This window comes from Arvicola amphibius, chromosome 14, assembly GCF_903992535.2.
Source record: "Arvicola amphibius chromosome 14, mArvAmp1.2, whole genome shotgun sequence".
Classification (NCBI taxonomy): domain Eukaryota; kingdom Metazoa; phylum Chordata; class Mammalia; order Rodentia; family Cricetidae; genus Arvicola; species Arvicola amphibius.
The window spans coordinates 48612880-48640492 of NC_052060.1; the positions used below are offsets into that span (position 1 = coordinate 48612880).

Genomic DNA, 27613 nt, shown 5'->3' on the forward strand with positions numbered 1-27613 from the left:
TCGATTCCCTCCCTTCCTCCCCGCAGCCCGCCACCGCCCCGCCCAGGCCCCGAAGCAGTGCCTGGTCGCTCTTCTTTTTCCCCTTAGTCCCGGTTTCCTCCTCAGTAACCAGGTGTCTTCCGTCTTCGCTCTAGCCTCCTCGGCCCATTAGGTCTTGTATCACTTTACAGTTCCGAAGGAAGGGTTTCCCTCCTCTCGCCCATTAGATGGGACAAATAGACACCTACAAGCCCTTTTGTAAAGGCGGAGCGACTTCCACAGTCTCTCACCGGAACCTTTCCAAATCCACTCGCAGGCGAGATTTACCCACAGACTAAATCAGTTCTGACCCAGCCAGTTGTATACACTCATTTCAGCCCGGATACGCACCCGAGGCCACGCCCCGTCCTTCCAGACTGGCTGCTTCATTCACACTCTCATTGCTCGCTCCGGGATTGGAGAACCCCACAGCCAATCTGTACCCTAATCCCGATGCCAGGGGCCAATCCCCAGCCAGAGCCAGGCGCCGCCTCCACCCTGCCCCCTTCATCCTCCATGAGGGTCCCTGCTGCACCCTGCAGCAGCTGGAGCCCAAAGTGAATTTCTCCGGGACCCGCCCCCCGCGCCACTTCAAGACCTCCGGACTGAGGCCAGGGTCGCATTCGAACCCAGGGATCGAGGTGAGTGGGCGCAGGACATGGTGTTCGGTGACGCGGCCCGGGGAGTACGGAGTTTGCAGAGCCGGGAGCCATAGGGAGAGCAGCAGGCTGGGTCCCGGTCGGACCACAGTGGAGACTACGGGATCAACCTTTGGGTTGACACAGTAGTCTTGGAGAAAGAAGGTCTCCGAGATAACTTAACCTCAGTCCTCTCTTGTCTCTTTTACTCCTGATTGGGTAAATTTATGTATTTAGAACATTCGTAAAAGGATAACACTGACTCCAGCTATTCCTTGATAGATTTTTGTGGTTTTTTTTTTTTTTTTTTTTTTTTTTTTTGAGGCAGTCTCCTGTTCTCGAAGTAATTATGTAGCAGAGGGCGATCTTGCACGTTTTATTCTCCTGTATTCTCCTTCCCAGTGATAGAATTACACGACTGCTGGTTTTATTCAGTGCCTGGGTTAGAACCTAGGGCTTTGCCAGGGACAGGTAAGCACCCTACTAATTGAACTACCTCCCCAGTCTGGGTAACCGACAGTTCAAGGTTGAAAGGGGAAACTAAAGCAGTTAAACCCGAAGAGTGAGTCTATCTTTCCCAAGGGTTTCAAAGATAAAAACAACCTTATCAGTCATATCTGAAGGCCGAGCATTCCTGCAGACCTGAGCCTCCAGCCACTGTTTGGTGCCCCCTCCGTTCCATGTTCCACCCCAGGGCTCCTCAGCACCACCTGATGAGTCGGTGACACCTGGGAAGCTTGCACACAGCGCAGCCAGTCGGGTTTAAATCTGTTAACGTTTTTGCCAGTGTGCTGTATCCCAATTCCAACATCGAGCGGCCCCACAGCTTCTCTTGGGAGAAATTTGTGACCACATGAATCCCACTACCCCCACGGCGTTCAAGCCACTTTTGAATGGTGCCTCTTAACTCATGCAAATAAACTTTTGAATTTTTCTGTGCTTCCTGTCATATCCGGCTCTTTGGACTTTCCAGGACAGGACCTTGTCCACCTGCCTATGTTGCAATTAGTGAACTTTATAAACATTCTTGAAGCCAACTAGCAGGTATGGTGTGTGGTGAAAGCAACTGATACCTGCTCATTAGCACACTTTTTAACGGCTGTCTGGGATAATCTTTCCTGAGCTTGCAGGAAGATTCTGGACTTTTTCAAATTTACTAAACTCGTAACTCATATGGGACAGGTGTGTAACATGGGAGTTAGAAAGGTAAGTCCAGAGCGCTGAACGTTAAACATTTCTAAACTGAGTTTGAATGCTTTGCCTACCTTTGAGGTTTGCATTTTGCCTTCAATAATTCACCTTGAATCTCTAGGTTGTTCACCGTCTTCCTTTGGATCAGCCTGCTCTAGAGATGATAAAGCGGCAATTTGATTTTTCTGCTGATCATATGGATCAGGTTTTATAACTGTGTACAGTGATTGGGCAGGCGGGGTCACTGATTGCCAGTCTTCTAGTTTTCTTCCCAAAACCTCATGCTTAGAGGAAAAACTGAAAGCCAGCTACCTTTTTTCCTTCAGCTTCATGACATCTGAATGCATCGGTTAATTTAGTCTATTAGTGAATATCAATGTACAGTGTTAATTGTGTTGGAGCAAAACCACATTTATTTAAACAGCAGAAGCCATCTTGAGGTCGTGGTACAGGCCTGTTATCCCACATGGAAGGTGAAGGCCAGAGGATCAGGAGTTTAAGGTCATCCTCAACTACCAAGTTTGAGGCTGGGCTACATGAGACCATATCTCAAAAATTAAAAAATGAATGGGAAAGCTGGAATTAAAGGTGTGCACCACCACATCTGGCCTAAAAGCTTTATATTTAATTTAGAATATCTTTATAGCTCTCCAGTTTAAAATGATTTAAGCATTGTCGATGTCAATAAAACATCAGTGGGTCTGAGAAAATTTCTCAAAAGAGCTTTTATTTAGGAATAGCAGAGCCCCATGAGGGGAATGCAGTGCCATAGAAAGCTACGGACATATTCATATTCAAACAGGGATTCAAGGGAAGGGATCTTTAGGGCTTTTTTTTATATAAGGTGCTGGGATTAAACACAGGACCTTGCCCGTGCTAGGCATGCACCCTACGACTGAGCTGTATTCCAGTCACTCAGTATTTTTAAACAGGCTTGCTATGTAGCCCAGGCTAGCCACAAACATATGACCCTCCTACCTAACTCTTAGGAATGCTGGGATTACAGGTATACAACACCATGCTCAGCACACACGGGGAAGTATAAAAAAAAACAATCCCAAGGAGGATTGCACAAAATACTTTGAAGCACTAATCCTTGTGGAATATTCCTTTACACTGTGTGAAGATATGTCACTGTGATTGGTTTAATAAAAAACTGAACAGCCAATAGCTAGGCGGGATTTCTAGCCACAGAGGATGCTGGCAAGGAGAAGAGCAGGAACACCAAGACACAGAGCAGGCAGCATGAGCATTACAAAGTAAAGGTAACCGAGCCACGTAAAGGATTGTAGATTAAAAGAAGTGGATTATTTTAAGTTAAAAGAGCTACTTAGAAACAAGCTTAAGATATCGACCAAGCTTTCATAATTAATAATAGGTCTCCATGTCCCTACTGGGGAGCTGATGGTCCTGATAAAAAAAATCTGCCTGCAAATCCTTTGACATTACCTTGGTCCCAAGTTGAACACTCTGTTGCTGGTGTGTAAGACTGCAGTGTCCTCTCTGCCTGCCTGTGGTAGTCTTTTGTGCTAACTGTTATCAGGCACAAATCTGTAACAACTGTAGCTTTTATTACCTCCCCACTTATTATACATAATTTTGCCCTGGCTGACACAAGCGACCCCATCTTGATTCTAATCACTTGCATATTTCTTTTGTAGTGTATAGTTTTATAGAAGAATAGCATTAGGATGATTCCAGAAATGAATAATATAGAATAGAACAAGAATCCAAAAGGGAGGGAAGGAAGTTAGTTGAATTGTCAGAAATGTGTTCCACACTGGTGAGATGGCTCAGCAGGTGAAATTGCTTGCTGCCAAGCTTGGCAGCCTAAGTTGGATCTCTCTTGTGAGCCCCACACTCACACACATGCAAGCACGTACATGTGCATGCACACACACACAGAGACACACACCTACCACACAATAAATAAGTGCAATTTTAAAGCTTTTACTGTGTTCATATTTATATATAAGCCTGTGTTCTGCCTGCGGGTGACTGGTGGTGACGTAACTGACACATGACTCACACATGACTCCGTTTTCAATGTTTCTCTTCTCTAGCATGTTTTTGGCCCAGAGGAGACTCTCTTCCCTTGGCAGCCAAGCAAAGCATCTAAAGACAATTTATTCTTCAAACGTCCTGGGATTCTCCACTTCTGCCGTAGGTATTGCTTATCACAGACAGACAAATTATTTTCTCATGTTGGGGTTTGGAGAGAGAGAGACAGGCAGGGAGCTTTCTGGATCATGCAGGGGCGAGCTGAGGTTCCAGCTAAACAGTAATGGTATTACGGTTGTTTGTCGACCAAATGAGTAGGGGGATTATGAGGTAAGGTCCAGGATCTATTTTGAAATCACTCAGTGGTCAATGAAAAGAAAAGGGCTGTGGGATCATGGCATTGTCAAATTCATGCTCTCATGTGAATGTGAGCATTTGGTATCAGGCTGAGTTTTCTCTAATTGTCCTTTTAATGAGCCGAAAATGGTAGAACGTTAGGCGCTTGGTGCCGTTCACCCTCATCCCGCCCTCCCAACCCTTACTGTGTCGATTTTTGAAAGTTCTAACAGTATAATTGGCTTTCAAGTCCTATGACTTCTGCCTCATGAGCATCTTGAATTTCCCATCCCCCATACATAGAAGAAAACTGAATCCAAGCGATGGTGGTCACCCAATGTGATTATACGAAACTATGATACTAAACATATGAGCTGGGTGTAGTGGTGACACACGTCTTTCATCCTGACTCTTGGGAGGCAGAGACAGGTGGATCTCTGTGAGTCAACTTGATTTACACAGAGAGTTCCAGGACAATCAGAGGCTACATAGAGAGAGACCCTGCCTGAAAAAATAAATAAGAACAACAAAGGTGTGTGTGTTTGTTAGATTACATGTATGATTACATGTATGACTCACACTTAGATATGCTGATCCTTAAAGCTGGAATATTCTTAGAAAAAAAAATTATCTAAATGATTCTCATCTACATCTCAGGCAAGAATCACCAACAGGGCATTATTCAAACCTGCTGACTACTTGACATTCAATCCCCCACCACCAGCAGCACCCCACCACCAGCAGCACCCCCACCACCAGCAGCACCCCCACCCACCAGCAGCACCCCCACCACCAGCAGCACCCCCACCACCAGCAGCACCCCCACCACCAGCAGCACCACTAGCAGCAGCAGCAGCACCCCCACCACCAGCACACCCACCATCACCACAAGCACCCCCAAGCAATGGGATGACTGAGTTACATGTTGACTCTAGGCTTAATTTTTAACAACTGCCATTTTAAGGACTGACCCTGTCACGGCACATTTTCACAATTCATCAGAGGTTTTGCATTAAAAATCACAGCAAGGTTGGGGGAGGGTCTGGAGAGGTGGCTCAGCCTTAAGAGCACTTGCTGCCCTTGCAGAGGGCTAAGAATTCAGTTCCCAAATCAGACCATTCATAACTACCCATAACCCACCAGGGATCTTATACATCCTTTTCTAATCTCTGCAGGAAACTGCATGCAGGGAGACACACACACACACACACACACACACACACTACACATACACACACACTACACACATACACTACACACACACACTACGCACACAGACCCACTACATACATACACACACACTACACACACGCACACACACACACATTAAATAGAAATCTTAAATTGTCAGGCAGATAAAGAGATAACTGTTCTTCCTGTTGGAAGATGAAAAAGCAGACTGAGTGGTGTTTGAAAAACAGCAGCGGGCAGTTTAGGGTATCAGAGAGTGCCTGTGCCAGCCAGGCTGTTTACTATAAACTATAGTCACTAGAAATCAGAAGATAGAAGATATCTGGGGGGTTGGAGAGATGGGCTCAGCAGTTAAGAGCACAGGCTGCTCTTCCAGAGGTTCTAAGTTCAATTCCCTGCAACCACATGGTGACTCCCAACCATCTATAATGAGATCTGATGCCTTCTTCTGGCCTGCAGGCATACGTGCAAGCAGACACTGTACACACAATAAGTAAACTTTTTTTTAAAAAAAAAAGTTTCTAGCTACCTCAACTCTGAGTCAGGAAAATCACTTGAGTCAACAGTTCAGGACCAGAATTGGCAATAGAGAGAGACCAAGGAGAAAGATAGAGGGAGGAATAAGAAAATGGTTTATCCTGAGTCAAATATGAGTAATCGTGGATGGCCCCTGAATAGACTCAAGTTGTCCTGAATTTGTTCCATTGGAGACAGGTTGTGCAAACTTCTATAGTTGTTAATCAGCATATTCACCCAGTACACTAATGATCACCACTGAGGCAGACTCCATCAAGATGGGAAAACCAACACAGTAATTTTGATTATCTATAGAATTCAGATGCTGTCTCATTGTTAGCTTCAGGGTTGGTAGAAACTGGGGGTCGCTCAGGTTAGGGGTGTAGTCCAGGAGTCTTGTCTAATAGCCATGTGGGTGTTAGGCAAGACTGAGGTTAGCTGTAAACACTGGGGTGACAAGTGTGTGTTACCACGTACCGTGCCGGGATGGATCCCTTCCCCCACCTTATTTTGTTTTTTTTTGAAACTGGGGATGGGACCTGCCACCTCATACTTGCAGGGGAATCCCTCCACGGCGTAGCTGTATCTTCGGCTATGATAGTTCGAAGAAACCAACTAGCACAATTTTATATGAAGTAAATGAATTTGTGCAAATAAAGGCAAACTGCTTTTTTTGCGGGTTGAAGTCAGCCAAAATTTCAGAAACAGACTTTGATAGGTATTGGCCTTCCATTTAGAATGTCCAAAATAGCTCACACTCCCTGCCCTGATCTCCTAGGATCAGCCCTGTGAAGTGTATTGTGGCCAGTGCCTCGCTTCCTGTTGGGGTGTAAGATTTTTCTCCAGTATGCTCTCTCAGAGAGAGTCGAGAGTCCCTCCTAATCACTCACTTGCTCAGTCAACAGATATTGAACACATTTTAGTTGTTGGCTGGTGGGTTTTGTTTTCTTTAGTTTTCAGACAGGGTTTCATGTGCTATAGGCTGACCTAGAACTTGCTTAGCTGAGACTGGCCCTGAACTGATCCTCCTGCCTCTACTTCTCAAGTTCTTAGGGTAGAGGTATGCATTACCATGCCTGCCTGTCTAGTTATTTGTTGTTAGAGAGAAGGCCTCACTTTGTAGCCCAAACTGGTCTGAAATGTGGTAGGTAGACCAGGCTAACACCAAATTTGTATTGATCCTTTATCTTCAACCTCCAACACTGTCAGATTATAGGAATGAGCCCCCAAACCCAGTTTAGAAATAATTCCATATAAGATAGAGCGACTAAGTAAGTATTGCTTAAAAGTTTCAGTTAAATCACACACCTCTGCGTCAGGTATAATCGCCTCATTCTTAAATCTTAATTCAGATGTCCCCCTGAATTTTACATTGTTTTTCCATCATTGCAGGAGTAGTCTGTGGTTTTGCTGCCATCTAGTGGCCAAATAAAGCAATCCATCAGGTTTTCTGAATTTGCAGCTAATACCTTGGAAGAGCTCAAATCTGTGACATAATCTTCTTAGTGTTTGCTTGAGGAACATTTTTTTTTTACATAGAGAGAAAGGGGGCATCATTTTAGAAGACTCTGACAACCTTTTCAAATCAGTTCTCTCTAGATACAACAAACTAGAGCTTTCGCATGAGAACTCAGTGATCATTTATTTGCCGGAGGGATATGCAGTGGAGTCCCTGCCTCAACAACCACACAGCATCTCCACCACCCTTAAAACTTTCTCCATGTCTCTCTGTGGCCTTACCTTGTGGTGCTGGGAACTGAACCCAGAGCCTTGCAGACACTAAGCCAATGCTCTTCCACTGAGGTGTAAGCCATTTGCTTATATTTTTTTAGACATGCAATGACTTTAAGTATAGCATATCTGGGAATCCTTCCCCCTTGCTACTGCATGCTAGTTCAACATGTGGATGTGCCTCTTTGCTTTTCTTTTGTTCGCCTTTGATAGGCATTGTTTCTAGGCTTGGGCGTCTATGAATAAACTTGCTAAGGATACTTGTGAAAAAGCCATTGACTGTAGAGATGTTTTCATTCTCCACAGTGAGGTACATGGCTGATTTTTAATCACCTTTAATTGTATTTACAATACGTTTAGTTTTTAGGTCACTGCCAAACCATTTCTCAGACTGCCTGGGCCCCTTTATTTTCCCACCAGGGTTCAACAGTTGCCCCTCTGTCTCTGTCAACAACACTTAGTATCTAAACATCTTAATGGATACGTCACGGTGTCACGTGATGTTAATTCTCATTCCCCTTATAATTGTGAGGCCTAATATGCTTTGGAGACATATCTGAGTGCTCCAATTTTCCGTCCTTCTATCATCGAGAATTTGGGGAGTGTGACTGTATTTAGTCTCGCGTGACAGGAACAGAAATGAAGCAAAACCCTGTGGGGGTTCAAGTTCCCCTCTGTCACCTGCAAGCTGAAGGTAACGACTTTCCTTTTCCCTTTCTCCCGGTAGCATGAGCCCTTCGTTTCATTCCTTTCCATGTCAGAGGGGATGTGGATTTAGTCTGTGTCTCATGCAACTAAGGTCTGGTAGCTTTAGATTGCCAATGGCATCTTATATGCTGGGGGAATCCTCTGCCCTTAGGCCGCTCTGGGTAAAGACTTGCTTAATGACTCTGACTACACAGATCTGACAGCCTTGACTTCCTCAGCTCCAGCCCCTCCTTTGGGAGGCTTTTTCTGTACCTGTCTCATCTCACCTACAAACATTAGGTCTTGTGGGCTAGGTCCTCAAAATGTATGCAGCTGGAACTTAGTGTCGCAGGCTCTTGGCTTGTAATTCCTCTCATTTTAAGAACTTGCTATGGTGAAGCTTTTTCTTATCTTTGCCAAACTTGCCACCTTGTGGTGAAGCTCAAGAGCTGCACCCTTTCCCTTCTATGGAAGATTAGGTAGCTTGTGATTTCAAAGGTAACTTTGTGTAATCTGTATATGCCACACATGAATCAAACTGATGGAAAAAAATGCACATCACATGGTTAGCTCCATTCAAAGATCATACTATACCCATAGATGTTATCTTATATATCTGGAAGTTCATGCTAACTTCCTGGTGCTGAGTCTGCCCCCAGGAAAACGGGTTTTTCTGTGTGTTTTTCAACACAAGGGTTTCTTCTGTGTAGCCCTAGCTGCTTTGTAACTCGCTCTGTAGATCAGGCTGGCCTCGGACTCAGAGATCTGCCCACCTCTGTCTCACAACCACCATTTGCATCTGCTACAGAGTCTGGCTGTCCTCACTGTGCGTTGTCACATGACCTTTGTCACTGTAAAGACACAACCTTCACCTCAAAGGTGATAAAAGATAGCTTATTCGGGAGCCAGGTAAGAATAACCATGGAACACAGATTCAGGGTACCCCAAAGTACATGTTCCAGTGCCGTGACAGTCTGATGAATCTTTTATGGTAATGAACAGAGAGGGATTAATTGTATAAGTTCTATGACTCTAGAGAACCGTGTCTAACACAGCTAGTTAATTGATTTACTTTGGTTGTTCTAAGAAAGCAAATGCTTAAGAAACGAGATTTTTTGTTTTGTTTTGTTTTGTTTCCTTCACTGCTTTTGGAGGCTGAGAAGGCTGAGCGCACTGTAAACAGGGACATTTCGTCCTAAGGAAACATCTTCCTTGACTTCCAGTGATTTCTTGGGGATGTTGGCATCCTTGACTTGTACACGAATCCTAAGCCTTGGCCATGCTCTTTATACAGGCTCTCTCTGCGTGTCCTCTTAAATGAGGAACCCCTGGGCCAAAGCAGATGTGAGCCCCCCAATGACCTTTATGAACTTTCGCTTATGCAATGGGACTATTTCTTTCCTGTTTTTTAAACAGGCAGATCTTTATTTTAATTTATTATGTGAGTGTTTTGTCCACAAGAGGGTGCTGGATCTCCTGGGACTGGGTTACAGACAGTTTTGATCCACCTGTGTGGGGGTTGGGAATTAAACCTGGGTCCTTTGGAAGAGTAGACAGTGCTCTTAGCTCCCAAGCCAGTGAGACCCCAGTGACCCTGTATCTGTGGACACATTCTGAGTACTGAGAGTTAGGACCTCAACCTATGTAATTGAGAGGGACCAAATTCAACCTGTAACAATGACCTGACTGATCTTCACTGTATGGCGACCATTGCTACTTGACAAAGTTCCAGCATTTCGATTGTGCAGAACACAATTCTCCAGCACCTGTTTATTTTCATTTTTAATGATTCTCATTATGCATTATGGGGGTACCCTTATGCCTTTTCCTTTGGGAACCATTTTTTCAGGTTTTGAAAGATGAAAAATGTATAAAATGGCAACCTTTTTTTCAATTTTTTCCCTCATTTTTTAATAAAAATTTCCATCTCCTCCCCTCCTTCCCCTTCCCTCCCCTCCCTTCCACCTATACCTCCACTCCCTCCCTCTCTAGGTCAGAGAGCCATCAGGGTTCCCTTCACTATGTTAAGTCCAAGGTCCTCCCAACTCCCCCCAGGTCCAGGAAGGTGAGCAACCAAACTGACAAGGCTCACAGTGAGCCCGTCCATGCTGTAGAGTTCAAGCCCATCACCATTGTCCTTGGTTTCTCAGTCATTCTCCACCGTCAGCCACATTCAGAGAGTTTGGTTTGGTCGCATGTTCCATCAGTCCCATTCCAACTGGACTTGGTGATCTCCCGTTAGTTCTGTCCCATCATCTCAGTGGGTGAACGCACCCTTCATGGTCCTGACTTCCTTGCTCATGATCTCCCTCCTTTTGCTCTTCATCAGGACCTTGGGAGCTCAGTCCGGTGCTCCAATGTGGGACTCTGTCTCTATCTCCATCCATCGCCAGGTGAAGGTTCTATGGTGATATGCAAGATATTCATGAGTATGGCAATAGGATCTGGCCATTTCTGGCTCCCTCTTCTCAGCTGCCCAAGGGACTAGCTGGGGGCATCTTCCTGGACACCTGGGAACCCCTCTAGAGTCAAGTCTCTGAAATGGCAACCTTTTTAAACAAAATAACTCTTTGGAAAAAATCACCACCACCATGGAACCATATAGTGTGATAACTCTACCTATTCCTACACAAGTTACCACCAAGCTGCTAGAAAGTTTAGATGAGTAACTTATGTTTGATAAATAAGGTATATTTGATAATCAAGATTTATAGATTCCTAAGGTCTACTCATGCTGTGGGATTCCCCTCTGTATGCTATGAATATATTTTATTACCATTGGTTATTAAAGAAGCTGTTTTGGCCAATGGCTTAGTAGAGTAAATTCAGGTGGCAAATCAGAACAGAGACATAGAGAGAAAACAGGCAGAGTCAGAGAGATACCATGTAGCTGCTGAAGGAAAAAGGTGTGAGCTGCCAGTCAGAAACTTACTGGTAAGCCACAACCTCGTGATGACACACAGATTAATAGAAATGGGCTAATTTAAGATGAAAGGGTTAGCTAGAAACATGCATAAGCTATTGGCAAACAGTGCTGTAATTAATATAGTATCTGTGTAATTATTCAGGTCTGGGTGGCCTACATGTCTCTGCCCATATACTCAAATTCACAGTAATATTTTTCTACCCTCATCTTTGCTCACTTTAAACTTTAGTTATTTGGATATACTAAGTCATATTAAAAAAAACTTCAATATTCCATAATAGAGAAAGTCCTTTTCCCAAGGTCAGGCATTTAGATAAGAGCTCCCATTCTCTGTAGGGCTTGGAGAAAGTTTCTAAAAAGGGAGTTATTCTTATCTCTGGCAAGAGGAACTTGTGGCCCTTTTATATTTGACTGGTGCCTTTTAACTTGTGAAGGTCAATACTAGCTTCCTCGGCCCCTAATCAGAAGCCACACCCCAGCTCACAGGCCCCCTTGTTCCCATTGAATCTGTTATGCAATAAAGTAGCAGTCATCCCAGTTCACCTTCAGCTTGGGCCAGTGTCCTTCCCCTCACCCACTCCACACCTCCGCTTTGGGACCTACACCCCACGGGAGCTGGACTCCCACGGCTTTACTTAGTCACTCCCACAAGCACATACTGCTTCCTCTCCTGACCAGTCATATAACCTGGCTCCGAGGCTCAGCTGGGAAGTACTGGATCCCCGGTTTTTGGGGAAGTAATAAATCAAATCAAACAGAATTAATAAATCCAGATTCAATCAACAGAGCAGAGCGAGGCAACTCCCAGGTAACTCTCAGGAAGGCATGAGATCTATGGAAGATCTATGGGCAAGGTCTTAAATACCATATAGGTGGTCTTGAGCAGTTCTGGGGGAGGAGCTGCCAGTGGTGGGCTTTCTCAGGGGCGGGGTCTGGAACAGGAGTGGGGCTGGGCAGAGCGTCCCAACATCAACCATGAAATCGCTTTGACAAAAAAAAAAAAAAATGTATAAACAGAAGAGATGTGTATATATCCAAACAGGGTCTTCTAAGATGGATCTCTTTGTTTTAAAGTAGGCTGTGTTCTTCCCAGAGGCTGACTTATGTCTCAGGATGAATGACGTGGAGCAGGGCGGCAGCTGAGTTTAAATGCCCATGTGGTGTAAGCAAAAGGAAACCTTTATAATTCTATGCTGTTAATGCATCAGGGCTGGAGAGATTGTTCCGAGATTAAGGCACTTGATGCAAAAGTGTAAGAGCCTGTTTTCCAATCTCCCAAACCCACGCAAAACTGAACATGACAGTATGTGTAGGTAGATGGGAGACTGAGGCGGGAGAATCCCCCCAGAAACTCAGGAATTAGTGAGGTATACACAGAAGCAAGGAAAAGGCCCTCAAATCTCAAAATGCTGGGGTCTTTCATTATTGCAGTATGTCGATTAACTTAAGCTGACATACGTACCTAACTTAATCTCGCTGACATGATAATGTGAACGAATCTCTTCATTCATCATATATGTGTTGAAAGTTCACCATGTACTGTGCATAGGACTGTGTCGTAGACTCTGCTGGTATGCACTTGGCTGACAGATACCTAAGAACCTAAATACGTGTTCAGACACCAGTGTAGTGATCTGTGAAGGGAGTTTTCAAATAAAATTAAGATGTAAAATAATGTGCTTGAGGAACGCTGAATAGCAGCCCTAATGTGGATGAGATTTGTTCAGTCGATGTCTTAGAAAAGAAACCTAATGAGCACCACCTAGGAAGTGAAGATCCTCACCTCAGATTCCAGCTGTAATGCAGGTGTTATCCTGCTGCCTGCTCTGCATATTTCTGACTGACCAGCTCCCCCTCCCCCAGCAGCTGCATGGCCAAGTCTTGAGATAAATCTCTCGCACTTCTTTTTTTTGTTGTTGTTTGTTTTTTTTGGTTTTTCGAGACAGGGTTTCTCTGTGGCTTTGGAGCCTGTCCTGGAACTAGCTCTTGTAGACCAGGCTGGCCTCGAACTCACAGAGATCCGCCTGCCTCTGCCTCCCGTCTCTCGCACTTCTTATTGGTTCTGTTTCTGTGGAGAAACTTGACTGACATAGCAGTGCACAAGGTATTTTCATAATCTAAGAGCATACAACTGAATGAACAAATGAATAATAAATGAATACTAGAAAATGCTGTATTTAACAGGCGCACATAGGCATAGAAGACCTTGACGTGGGAGAGCAGCAAAGGTAGCAGATGGGATAGGAGGAGTGAACCGAGTGCAGGGACTTGGCTGTGCAGACCAGGGAATTAGTACGGAGCGTGCGTCCTCCACAGAAGCAGTCTCATCTCCAAGAAAGGGAAATGAATGCTTGCCAGGCAAAGGAAGTGCTTGCTGTTCTGTTTACGACTATTAAAAACTCAGTCTACCTGGCACAATCTTATTTCCAGTATAGAATTTAGGGGAGGAGAAATGCTTAGTGAAGTCTCTACAGCAGTGGGTCATGATCCTTTGGGGATCATATATCAGATGTATTTGCATTATGATTTATAATAGTAGCAAAAGTACAATTATGAGATAGCAATGAAATACTTTTATGGTTGGGGGTCCCCACAACAAGCGGAACTGTATGTTGTGGGGTATTTGTATATGGAGTGAAAATTTATTGCTGTGATTGGTGTAATAAAAAGCTGAACAACCAATAGCGAGGCAGGAGGTACAGGTGGTACTTCAGGGCACAAAGAAAAGGAAGTAGGAGATATCAAGGTGCAGGGTGATGCCAATAAAACATGGATGGAGTCGGACATACAGAATGAAAGAAAGATAAAAGGCACATGGCAAAACATGCGTTAATTTAAGTTATAAGAGCTAGTAGGATAAGCCTAAGCTAAAGGAAAGTCTCGTTACAACTGTGTTACAAAGTTACAACATTAGTAAGATTAAGAACCGCTGCTCTATAGTGAGGCTGAGAGACGCTGTTGTAGAAAGAGGACAGTTTTGAGAGAGGAAAGACTACATGCATAGTAGAGCTAACGTACATCATTTGAAAAGTGTTTGAGACATTGAACTGTGATGGAGGAGAGGCAGTGGCAAAAGAGAAAATGACTTAGACAGACACTTTGAATAAAATTAAATCAAAATGTGCTTTTTTTTCTCAACTAAGTTGAAATAGTTGTACTCTGTAGGAGCCCACTCCTACAAAGTCAGCTAGGGTTTCTGGATAGGGGATTCTCAAGGCCAAAGAAAAGTCACATGAAAGAAACAGAAGACAGGATAGAACCAGAAGGTCTGTCTGGTCATGCCCAAGCAGCCAAACAGCCCAGAGTTTACTTCAGAACTTGCTTAGCAGAACAAAGCACAGCACAGACGGTCAGTCGGTATCTAACCACAAGACCATTCCTGTCCTTGAGTGAGCAGCCTCCTCTCCAACATGTGCTTGCTGCTCGGAAGCAGCCTTGCTTTCTTGAGGTTCCTGAGGTTTGACATCAGCGGTATACTCTCTACTAGATAGACTGATAAATCAGAAGTCTCTCACAGCCTTCAAGGTTATAAGAAAAAGAAGATCAGGCAAGCTTGAACTCAAAGGACTTCTTTAAGTCAAAAATGGCTCCAAATGGAAACTGGGTCATTCGTGGGCTCCCACAGTACTCCATGTCTGTGTTGTCTATGGCACCCCATAAGAACTTTTCATTTTCAGTTTGCGGGGGAACAGTGCATGCAGGGGGGTGCGCATGCCTACAAGTGAGTATTTGGAGGCTCAAGGTCAATGTTGGGTATCTTTCTCGGTTGCTCTCTACCTTATTTTTGAAGCAGGGTCAGTTATTGGTTTTGTCTGGAGTTCACTGTGTGAGATGTATTGTCTGGAGTTCACTGTGTGAGATGTATTGTCTGGAGTTCACTGTGTGAGATGTATTGGCTGGATTGGGAGCCCCTGGAACCATGCTATCTCTGTCCCCCAGTCTTGGAGTTACAAGCCATGGGAGAACCTGGCTTCTACATGGGTGCTTGGGATACAAACTCAGGGCCTCATGCTTACCCAGAAAGTGATTTGCCCACTAAGCCATTTCCCCAGCCCTGTTTTTATTTAAATATATAAATCTACTTTGCATTTCTGATCATGTGCTGAGTGAATCATTAAGTTCTCAACACATTTTCAGAAAGTGGCAAATGCCTTTGTTAAAAATATCCTTTTCTGTTCTGCAGGGTCTTTTGAGTTTTATATTTGTATTCTCTAGAGTAGCACCATGTTCAGGTGGGACTTCATCAAAATGCTGTTCTAGAAGCGTGTTAGCCTCCAGAGAGTTTACTCATGATTCCTTTCACGGGAGTTTCAAAGATTATAAATAGGAGGCTGAGAAAGCTATTTCTTTGGTATCGTTATTGGAAATAGAATGAGAACAATGTTCTATTTAATAACCATTATCATTATCTCTCTTCCAGATTGAATTAAAGTTGCTTTAATATTCTATTATAAAATTCCTTACAAAAATGCTGTCAATCATTTTTCTTATTTCCACCAGCCTGCTAACAATGAACTCAAAGCTAATTCAATACTTTTGAGAAATAGTCAAAATATAACTTTTGAATTGAAAGAACTGAAATAGCGTGTATGGTATGGTAATTATAACTTATAATATTTTCCTGCTACAGTCTTAGCTTGCTTGCTTGGTGTTAGCAGACCTAATGGGAATGACTGCTATATTTTACGCTACAACCTACAGTCATGTACTTTAGAAGGTCTTAGTATGTGAAAACCAGTAGAAGATAATGTAAGTATGGGCTATCAAGAAAGGTCATGGGCTCAAATCTTGGGCTGGGCCTGTTTGAGATTGTTGTACAAGTGTTGATAGATATAAAAAGTTCTTTTCTTCTCCATCTTCATGGTACCTCAGTTTTGCTCATGCATAATGGGGTTCATAATGCTACATAGGGCTGATGTGAATGTTAAAATTTAAGTCATGTAAAGCACGCAGCATAGTGTCTGATACATAAGCATTGCTTCATAGTGTTAGCATCAGTATCTGTAATTAAGCAGTATAGAATTATTTATTGAGTTCTTCCTGTAGGCCGTAGGAGGGACTTCCTTATAGACCTATGGATGTACAATATGTTATGCAAACTTTATGGCGTGGCTCAAGATTCTCTTGAAATCTTTTCTGTTGGTGTTATGATTGAGCTCTAGAGTGTGTTTCAAGCCTTTAAACTGATTAGCTCTTCATGCTGGGGTGATATTTTGTTCTTGAGTGTAAAGCTATGGGGGCCACAAGGAAAAACATTCTGTAGAACAGTAGGGAAGAGTTGACAATTCCTTAGAATTTTGCACTGGGTTCTAAAACTTCTTTTTGTGGTACCATTTTTACAAGGTAACAGAAGACAAAAGGAAGAGTGGCCATTGTTTACTGGCCTCTTTGAATTTTGACTAAAGAATTAAAAGAAGCCTTCAATATATATCTTTCAGAAAATGGCTTTGAAATTCAAAAATGCCAAACGAATCGAAGGCCTGGACAGCAATGTGTGGTGAGTGTCTTAGACGAATGATCATGTGAGCTTTCCTGTGTTCCTTAAACTGGGTTTTAGCTTCAGCCACAATCCAATAATGAAGCCTTTCATTTAATTCCCCCCATTGATTAAGCTTGAATGAGAGGATGGTAGTCCCTGGGCTAGCACTGGATACATAGCAGAGGATATCTAAAACTAAGTTTGACTGATGCTTTCATGAAATTGACAACAGTTTCCTTTTCTTTGTTTCTTGAAGTAAGGCCTTGCTATGTAGGTAGCCCAAACTGGCCTCAAACTTTTGAGCCTCTTGCTTCAGCCTTCCTTCCTGGGATTACAAACATTTACAGACATTAATATACCTACATACAAATATGACGCAAATATGAATGTTATTAAATTGAGGTCTCTAAGGAATATAAGGTCATTTTTTTGAACCATCATTTGCTAGATAAATTCATTCCGTGGGTGGTAACATTTTTGTTGGGAACCCATTGTGTTTTATCTCTAAGACAAAGTCCTATTTTTTTTGTTTTTTAATGAGAACATATGATATTTTTTGTTTGTTTTTCAAAACAGTATTTCTCTGTGTAGCCCTGGCTGTCCTGGAACTCACCCTGTAGGCAAGGCTGGCCTTGAACTGAGAGCTCCAACTGCCTCTACCTCCCAAGTGCTAGGGTTAAAGGCATGAGTTACCACTGCCTGATCACATATGATAATTAAGCTAACTCTATAATTTCCTAATTTTAGTTGTTTCCTTTTTTAATCAGGGTTGAATTTACTAAGTTGGCTGCAGATCCTGCTGTTGTGAATCTTGGACAAGGCCTCCCAGATATATCCCCTCCTTCATATGTAAAGGAAGAATTATCAAAGGCTGCATTAACTGATAACCTGAATCAGTACACAAGGGGCTTTGTGAGTCTATCGGGACCATGTGGGGCATATACTGATACGTCAAGCTGGTGTGTGTGTGTGTGTGTGTGTGTGTGTGTGTGTGTGTACCACTCCTTCTTAAAGGACATTTTCTAGGATCAACCGTCCCAACCTGGAAACTCAGAAGCCCTTTGCCCTTACCTCTTGGGATGAATCCTCCCCAACTTCCAGCCTTTGACAGTCCTGTTTTGGCCCTGCATTGACTGTTATTCTGAAATTGTTTTGTCTTTATCTTTAATACAACAGGGTCATCCACCACTTGTGAAAGCTCTGTCCTGCTTATACGAAAAAATTTATCAAAATCAAATTGACCCGAATAAAGAAATCCTTGTGACAGTGGGAGGATATGGATCTCTCTTTAATGCCATTCAAGGATTAGTTGACCCGGGAGATGAGGTAAGTATATGAACACCATCCTAACCCTCAGTGCTTCTGTCCCACGTTGGAACCTTCTCATTTTGTTCCTTTCTTTTTCTCTTTCAATCGGTTTTGAGGTCTCGTGAGGGTACATTCAAGCAAGCCTTTAATGTAGAGTGGGATAAATTACCATATAACTATAGCACACACGATGATTCTGCATCTTCCCAGCGTCCAGAGGCTTTAAGCCCTGTCCTGATGTCTGTCTCCCAGAGTTCACCCTTTTTCTGTAATCTGCACCCCAGTTCATTCTCACGGCTCTTTGATTGGATAGCAGTGGGAATAAGATGGTACAGGCTCTTGAGTTTTGCTTTGTTTTTCCTTTCATTTGTTATTATGTCTGCGATATTTGTTCACTTTGTAAAGTTCTTAGTTAATTAGCTAGTTTGCTTTATTGTTTTTGAGACTGGCCCAAGCTGACATAACTTCATACGTGGTTGGCATGCACACCCGCCTCTCCACACACACAGACACATACACAAATTCAATAAAAACATTAGACTCTGTGTGTGTGTTTGTAAACAAGCTTATATTCTTTCCTCTAGAGGTAACCATCATGTGAATTTATTCAACTGGTCATTTAAAAAAGAGAACTATATACACAAATATAGCACTGTTATTTATACATGTAAAAGGTAAAAAAATAATTCTTAAATTTAGGGAACACTGAACATTAATATAAGCACAAAAATTAAAATTATATGACATTTTCACGAAATAGGGTTAGGTTTTTAAAAAATATATAAAAGCACGGGCTGGAGAAGTGGCTCCCTGGGCTGGCAAGGAGGCTCATATGATAAAGCCATTTTCTGCCAAGCCTGAATTTGATCCCCAGAACCCACATGATAGAATAAGAGAACCAAAAGTTATCCTCTGACTCCTGCACATGTCCCATGGTGCACACAAGAACATGTACACAACAACTAAACAAATAAATGTAATTAAAACGGTATAAAAGCTAGGCAAGTGTGGTGGCACACGCCTGCCATCCCAGAACACGGGAGGTTAAGCCAGGGTCAGAGATCAGTCAGGGCTAGTAAATATCTTATTTCAGTGAAAGGAAGGAGATGGTCTTAGTTACTTTTCTATTTCTGTGACAAAAATACCATAACCAAGGCAGTTTACAAGAGAGAATTTAATCAGGCGTCTTCTTAGATTCAAGGGCGAGAAGAGACCATAGCCATCATGGCAGAGAGCGTGACAGCAGGCAGGCGACAGTCATGATGCTGGAGCAGTGGCGAGAGACTTCATGTTGAAACAACAGCCATGAGACAGAGGGAGGGCCGAGTGGAATGGAGTGGGCTTTCCTATCTATCTATCTATCTATCTATCTATCTATCTATCTATCTATCTATCATCTATCTATCTATCATCTATCTATCTATCTATCTATCTGTCTATCATCTATCTGTCTATCTATCTATCATCTATCTATCTATCATCTATCTATCTATCTATCTATCATCTATCTATCTATCTATCTATCTATCTATCATCTATCTGTCTATCTATCTATCATCTATCTATCATGTATCTATCTATCTATCTATCATCTATCTATCTATCTATCTATCTATCTATCATCTATCTATCTATCTATCATCTATCTATCATCTATCTATCTATCATCTATCTATCTATCTATCTATCTATCTATCTATCTATCTGTTAGTTTTCTGAAACAGGGTTTCTCTGTGGCTTTTTGGAGTCTGTCCTGGAACTCTCTCTGTAGACCAGGCTGGCCTCAAACTCACAGAGATCCCCCTGTCTCTGCCTCCCTAGATCCGCCACCTCTGCCTGAGATTAAAGGCATACACCACCCCCACCCAGCTGGAGTGAGCTTTTGAAACCCCACTGATATACCTCCTGCAACAGGGCCACACCTCCTAATCCTTTCCAAACAGTTCCATAAACTAGGGCCCAAGTGGGCAAACATGAGCCTGCCGAGCCCTTCTCACTCAAACCACCACAGAGATAAAAGAAAGGCAGAGTTTCTAGATTGAGTCTGCAGGCTGGGGTGTGATGGCAGCAGACAAGATCAGCTCCTCAGTCTGAAGCTGCAGCAAGGGAGGTTGGAGGGGAGTTTGAGAGGTGAGAAATCTGATCCAAGGACTGGGAGGAAAAGATGCCAGACACCGCATATGGGGCGGAGGGGCTGTGGGCATCACACAAGAACAATAGCATCCACTCTGACCCCGACTCAAATGTTTACTCTCAACATACTGTCTCCAATTAGCACTCCACTCTTGAAATGAGAGCAATGTCACTTCCTGAAATCCTGCTCCTATCACTGTCTGGTCTATCAAGTTCCTCCTGCATTTTGTTTTCTAACTTGAAATACAAGAGAAAAAAAAAAAACCACCCTTACTGGTTCTGCTCAGAACATACTTTTGAGAATATGATGAGCAGTCCAGGCACCAGATAAATCTGTGTGTGCACCTATAATAATTGACAATTTTGAATGTCCCCACTGTAAGCCTCTCTGTAGATCTCCCGAGAGACCAAGAACTCCATCTTTGACTCCGAGGATGCCTTTATATCCAGGGTCTTTTGCACTCAGACGTTCGCTCCATGAAGACTGAGCCTGTCTTTTGCCATTGCTGCATCTTGTCACTCAGTACAGCGCCTCCCACATAAGAGGCGTCACATTCCGGAGGTGAATTGCTGGCTGATACCCTGTGTTCTTGTTTGCTTTTATCTCAGGTGATCATAATGGTGCCTTTTTATGACTGTTATGAGCCCATGGTGAGAATGGCCGGAGCAACACCTGTGTTTATTCCCCTGAGATCTGTAAGTTCGCAGACCATCCGCTGACCTGAAGAATGTTTTAAATTACTTTGTCATTGAAGATATAGCTAAGTCTTTTGAAAATAATGAATCCAGTAGCCAAGGTGACTCACCGACTCCTCTGTCAGCCTTACGGTGTCACACCTTGCCCATAGATACAGACGGCTTCTGGGAAGGAAGAACAGCTGTTTGTTGACAGCGTTCATTGTTTCCTTAAACAAGTGTGTACATAAGACTCGGGGCCTCCAGTTCTCGAGGTTGAATTAGAGCCTAATTATTTGTGTCTGTGTTCTTCATTAGTCATTTATTCAGTTACCTTTGTCGGGTCTGTCTTTAATCTTCTTTCTTTACTAGGTTGTTTGTAAGACAGTAAACGTGAATTAATTCGTTCAAATCCCATCTTTATTCTTCATGCTTAGAAACCTACGGATGGGATGAAGTGGTCTAGTTCTGACTGGACATTCAATCCTCAAGAACTGGAAAGTAAATTTAGTTCTAAGACTAAAGCCATTATATTAAATACTCCACATAACCCCATTGGCAAGGTAAGCGAGCCTCTTTGCTCACACAGGCTGGGAGTCCCTAGTTTTCTCACGTGTAGAATAATTGGCTGTGCCCTTTCCTTTAATATGTGTAGGTGTATACCAGAGAGGAGCTGCAAGTCATTGCTGACCTTTGCATCAAGCATGACACCCTGTGCATCAGTGATGAGGTTTATGAATGGCTTGTCTATACTGGACATAAGCATATAAAAATAGGTACTGATTCGGACGGAGTCTCCAGTCTGAGCGGGTTTGGACACATGTGGAACAAAGGATCCAGGCCAGCTTTAAAATAGTCTCTGTGATGGGTATCTACGTGCGCACTTACGAGGGGCATTTAGATGGAGCATGCTTGAGAGATTAAAGCTCAGCTTGATGAACAGATGTTCCAGTGGGGGAAGGGACTTGAGATCACACCATAAAGCTGGGACGTGAGCAGAGTAGGTCTTTTGCCTGTCTTTGGCCTCTTAACAAGAATCCTGCTGTTCCTCGCTATATAAGACACTGGGGACAGAGCTTTTCATGAAGCAGTTTGTGACTGTGATGAATGAGTTGCCCAAATAACAGCAAGGAATTATAGAATGGCAAACTATTGCTGTTCTGTCCCCAGTGGGATTTTGCAATTGCTACCAGGCTACCTCACCCAAATACTGTCGTATCAACTGGGCTGGCCCAAGCTCTCAGCTGTAGAACTGTAAGCTGTGCGGGTAACCTTGGGTCTTGCACTGTCTTGCCTTTGCCTAGAAACATTCTCCCTCTGGTGTCCACGATTCCCTCAGATCTTGGTTCCCAGATCAGTCTCCCTCACCTCCAGCATTCGCTTCCTTCACTTTTATTTTGTCTTTCCCTATATCGTTAAACAGAATCTATGCATTTTGCTTCTAATTTACCAGAAGGATGAGATTATTACTTGTGTTGGTCTCTTCTAAATTCTCATTTTCCATGTTAGAGTCCCACACATGGTAGGAGGAGTGCCTCAGCGTGACACAAACCAGAGTCAAGAGAGGAAATCCCAACTGAAGAATTCCTGAATCACATAGTCCTTTGGCTACCTCCGTGAAAAATGTCTTGATGATATAAGAAGGTGCGCTCCACTGTGGGCAGTGCCATCCTTAGGCTAGTGGTCCTAGGCTCTGTAAGGAAAGCAAGTGAGCGTGAGCGCGTGGGTCAGCATTCCTTCATGGTTTTTGCTGTGCTTCCTGAGCTGTTAATGAGTCCCAGCACTGGCTTCTTCAATGATGTACTGTGACAGCAAAGTGTAAGCCAAATAAACCCTTTCCTCCCCGAATTTGCTTTCACCCATGACATTAATCGTGGAAAATTAGAAAGCAAATTAGAACATTAGGCGATCAGATGTCTTTGCTGAGTAAGATGAATAGGAAACATGGAGATGGTAAAAGGTACATATGTGTGTGAACAGAAGTTACGTGTACCGTCATTGTTAACGGCGGTACATTATAAATGGCCACAGAGACAGAAGGAAATAGCAAAGGCTTGAGAGGATTAGAATGTAACAAGTCTTCTCTGTCCCTCCTGCCTGCTCCCAAATCACAACTCACAGACTTATTGATTATGAAAGTTCGGCCGATAGCTTAGGCTTGTATCTAACTAGCTCTTATAATCTAAATTAACCCATTTATATTCATCTTTGTGCCGCCACCTGCCTTGTAGCTATTACCTCTCCTCCTACATTTCTTGTTTATTTTCTGTCTCTTGGCTTTTCCGCCTTCTTCTTACCAGCGGTCTCTCTGCCCCCAAAATCCTGCCTAGCTCTTGGCCATTCTGCTTTTTATTAAATCAGGCCGAGTGACACATCTTTGCTATGCACGAAATGATTATTCCACAGCATTACAAAGTAGGGCATAAGCGTTGGCGAGAGGCTGAGACCATTGCAGAAGGCTACATCTCTGAGGATCGCTGACAGATGCACTAGAACTCAGTGTCCTGCATGATGAAACTGGGGCGTGAAGAAACTAGAAGCAATTCTGCCTAACAGGAAATTGAAAAATTTTTTAAATCCAATTTTAGATCGGAAAGATGGTTCAGTAGTTAAGAGCATTGGCTGTTCTTCCGGAGGACTCAGGTTCTATTCCTAGCTTCCACGTAGTGGTTCACAACCATCTGTGATTCCAGTTCCAGGGGTTCCAACATCCTCTACTTGCCTCTGTGGGCACCATTTTGGTATATAGACATACATATAAGCAAAACACCATATCTATAAAATAATACTTTTCAAATGCCAGTTATATCTGTGGCTCTATAACACAGCTGTTGCAGCAAATGTTGAGCTTTTCTGACTTGGTCATTAATATTCATTTACTAAATCCTCCTGTTAAGTGTTCTGTAACTTTCAAAATCAGATAAGTGGCAGCAACTGCCAAAGGCTTAAGAAAACGTTGTGGATGAAAACCTAAGGTAACTTTTCAAATTGCTGTACATTAACTTGATCCCCCTAGTGACTGTGATGATATTTGGAGAACTCCAGCAAAATATATTGATTTTGAGACTACATTAAAAAGATTAATAAGATCCAGGTTTGGGTGAGAGTCAGAACCAAATCATGTGTCTGCCAACTTAGATGATATATAGTGACTGTGAAGAAATGGAAACTCCAACCAGTCATGGTAACACACACCTGTTACCCACACCACTCCTGAGGGTGAAGCAGGAGGATCTCGGGTTCAAGGCCAGCATGGCCCAGATAGGGGTAGAAACTATGGAAGTCGAGCTCAGCAGCTGAAGTGAGAAGGAAACAGTCTCTCGACTGCAGCCTGGGTTACCAAGCAGCATCAAGCCTTACCCAGACACAGTGTGTGTTGTAAGCTTTTGCTGAGTGTGTTTCTAGGACACTGGTGAAACCACATCTGGAGATAAGTGGAATTGCAGGCTTAATGATCAGGCTCAGATTATGAAGGAGTGTATCGTTTGCATTCAAATTTTGGTGGCAGCTAGATCCAAGGAAGAGAACTGATGTTGCTTCAGGGCCAGAATAGAAACAGAAACAGCAGCAAAGGATTTGTATTTCAAGATGTTAATTGCACAGCTAAGTGTCATGTGTCCAAATTGTATCAGAACCAACCATTGACCATCTCATTGATGACATTTCTTATGTCATTTGAATCATTTCCCATTTAAAAACTCAGACCAGCATTTGAAAATTAAATTTTATAGGCCAGAGCGATAGATCAATCATCAGGTGCTTGTTGCCAAGGCTGAGGACCTGAATTCCATGTAAAGGACCCCTATGATAAAAGGAATGGACCAAGTCCCACATATCCTGTAACCTTCACACATGTGCACTTGTAGGCAGACATTTCTTTCCTGCCCAGTTTCCAAATAACCATAAACTTAATATAAATTATAAATGCTTGGCTGATAGCTCAGGCTTATTACCAACTAGCTCTTACAACTTCAAATGAACCTATTTCTATTAATCTACATTCTGCCACATGGCATTACCTCTCTTTCATCTTGCACCTCTTGTTTCCTCTCCATGTCACATTAGCAATTTCTCTCACTACACCCTTCTTCCTAGTGTCCTTAGTCTGGTTTGCCCACTTCACCTAATCCTGTCCAGCTATTGGCCAGTTTCTTCATTAAACCAATCACAGTGACATATATTCACACAGTATAAAAAAATATTTTACATATACTATGACATGAGCATGCATCCACACACAAACTAAATGAATAGCTGTAATCTTTGAAAATTTTTAAATATATATTTATTAATGATGTATACAATGTGTTGCCTGCATGTATGTCTACACACCAGAAGAGGACGCCAGATCTCATTATAGGTGGTTGTGAGCCACCATGTTGTTGCTGGGATTTGAACTCTGAAAGAGCAGCCAGTGCTCTTAACCTCTGAACCATCTCTCTAGCCCCAATCTTTGAAATCTTAAAAAATAAATGGTGTAATTTTTTAAATCAAAATCTGGGTAATAGCTCAGTTTGGCAATATTCATGCTAAAAGGGTATAGAGGATCTCCAAAAGTACTGTTTCCTTATAAATGATAAGCACCAGGGAATAGTATAACTGAGATGATTTGCTGAAGATCACAAGACTTCAAATCCTTCTTATTGATTGGGCACTCACACATGATAGGGTGTATGTTGAAGCCACAGGACCACTCTGTGGACTACAGTCTCTCTTTCCTTTTCCTGAATTCCGGAGATCCAACTCAGGCTCTCCCGGCAAGTGCTGCTACCTACCAAGTCATTTTGATGGCCCTCAAGGCATATCCTATTACAAGAAGAGGAAGAAGAGAAGGAAAGAAAATGACAGAATTTCCTCTTATTCTTGGTCAAATATCTCCCACTGACAAAACTGCCATTTCAATCATCACAAAGAATATTCCTCTCTACCCCCACCTATTCATACACTAAATCACTGACATTTGAAAATTTTTCCTTGTAGCCTAAGCAGCTAATCAGCTGACCCCTTAAAAAGAGAGGGGTATCCACTTTGACATGGTTAAAAAAAATACTCAATGACAAATTGCTTAGCTCATTAAAAAAAATACAGTGATTACATTTCATATGGTAGCACAGAATGTCTGCCCTCCCCTTTTCTGCCTGCCTAAGCTGATGTGCCCCCACTCCAGCCCCAGCACGGTGCCTCTGCTGCCACCTTGATGTCACTTCCTCCGCGAGACCTCAAGCCCTTTAGAGGCAGCACCACAGGCTCCTCTGCTCTGTTTCCTTCGCCACTCTTAGTTTCTAAGAAGGATTTGATGGGCAGTTGTGAATGAATGACACTGGAAGAGACCAGTCAAGAATGGCTTGGCGGGCGACTCGGGTGTGGTTGGAAAAAATGTTCTGAAATTGAAGGTAGCGATGCTCGTGCAGTGGTAGATTATCCTTGCATTTTCTAAAGAAGACTGAAATAACTACACTGATACTATTTAATATCTATTCTCACTGAGTTCATGTTGTCTGCCTTGTGTATTTAGGTTATACTAAATGAAAAGTAATTGGAAAAGAAAGTCATTGGTAGCCAGTTGTCGACTTATGTTTCTTTCCCTCTTAAGCCACTTTTCCAGGTATGTGGGAGAGGACAATAACAATAGGAAGTGCTGGCAAGACTTTCAGTGTGACAGGTTGGAAGGTAAGAGAAGGAGGGTACTGCTGGGCTGGGGGTGTGGCTCAGGAGTAGAGCCCATGCTTTGCAAGTGAAAGGCCCTGGGTTCAACCCCCATAGGAGACTTTTACACAGAGAGCCCCTGACTTGGAAATAACTAATTAATTAATAACAATAATAATGAAGCTCCTAATTTAATTTTTGTACAATATTTTGCATTTTAAATGCATGAATAATATATGTGGAGTTTTATACTTAGTGATCTTTTCCATATTTACTGATTTGTTTGGCTTTCATGCAAGCTTCACCCTTTTTGTTTTAAATTACATGTATTTATTTGGGGACTGGGAGGTTGTAGTGAGGAGCTGCGAGCAGGCCTGTTTTTCGTCCTGCCTGGCTCCCACATGGCTAGCTTTACACCCGAAATAACAACACACAAACTGTATTCTTTTAAACACTGCCTGGCCCATTAGCTCTAGCCTCTTACTGGCTAACTCTCTCTTGCTTTAACTCATATTTAGTAATCTGTGTAGCCCCACAAGGTGGTGGCTTACCGGGAAAGATTCAGCATGTCCGACCTGGAGGCTGGCTTCATGGCGACTGTCTCAGGTCGGAGAATCATGGTGACTGCCCAGAGAGGAGAGGCATGACAATTGTCTGAGGCATCTGCCTCACTCCCAGCATCCTGTTCTGTCTACTCCACCCACCTAAGGGCTGGCCTATCAAATGGGCCAAGGCAGTTTCTTTATTAACCAATGAAATCAACACAAACAGAAGACTCTCCCACATCAGGAGATGTGTGCTGTGGTGTGTGTGTGTGTGTGTGCATGTGTGTGCGTGTGTGTGTAGGGCAGAAGGTAATATGTAGGAGTCAGTTTTCTTCTTCCAACATGTGAATCCCAGAGACTGAACTTGGGTCCTCGGGCTCGGAAACCAGCAAGTCCTTACCCCTCAACCATACCACTGCCCCATGTTTCATTATTTTTTTGAGACCAAGTAATTTCCTTAAAAGAAAAAAAATCAAGCAATTTTAAATGTTATGAATGATCAACTTATGATACTTTTTTCTTTACAAAAATAATTCACATATGAAATGAGAAAGATAACACTGGCTAATCCTCCAGCTCTAACTGTGACCCA

At 42.9% G+C, this 27613-nt stretch overlaps 1 protein-coding gene across 7 annotated transcripts in view; it reads left to right on the top strand.

Annotated features, from left to right (window-relative positions):
* The first annotated feature begins 502 nt into the window (after window positions 1-502).
* Window positions 503-27613, top strand: part of Kyat3 (kynurenine aminotransferase 3) — a 42900-nt gene continuing 15789 nt past the window's right edge. Inside the window, exons 1-9 of one of the 7 annotated variants that reach the window (XM_038311297.2) lie at window positions 521-659; window positions 3911-4010; window positions 16674-16732; window positions 17482-17626; window positions 17891-18040; window positions 20765-20851; window positions 21268-21393; window positions 21486-21606; window positions 26424-26500. In XM_038311297.2, coding sequence (XP_038167225.1) covers window positions 3912-4010; window positions 16674-16732; window positions 17482-17626; window positions 17891-18040; window positions 20765-20851; window positions 21268-21393; window positions 21486-21606; window positions 26424-26500 — 864 coding nt within the window. In that variant the 5' untranslated portion in view covers window positions 521-659; window position 3911. Of the gene's footprint in view, window positions 660-3910; window positions 4015-16578; window positions 16733-17481; window positions 17627-17890; window positions 18041-20764; window positions 20852-21267; window positions 21394-21485; window positions 21607-26423; window positions 26501-27613 lie in introns of those variants that run through there. The other 6 variants (XM_038311304.2, XM_038311302.2, XM_038311303.2 and 3 more) reach the window with 6 other exon arrangements.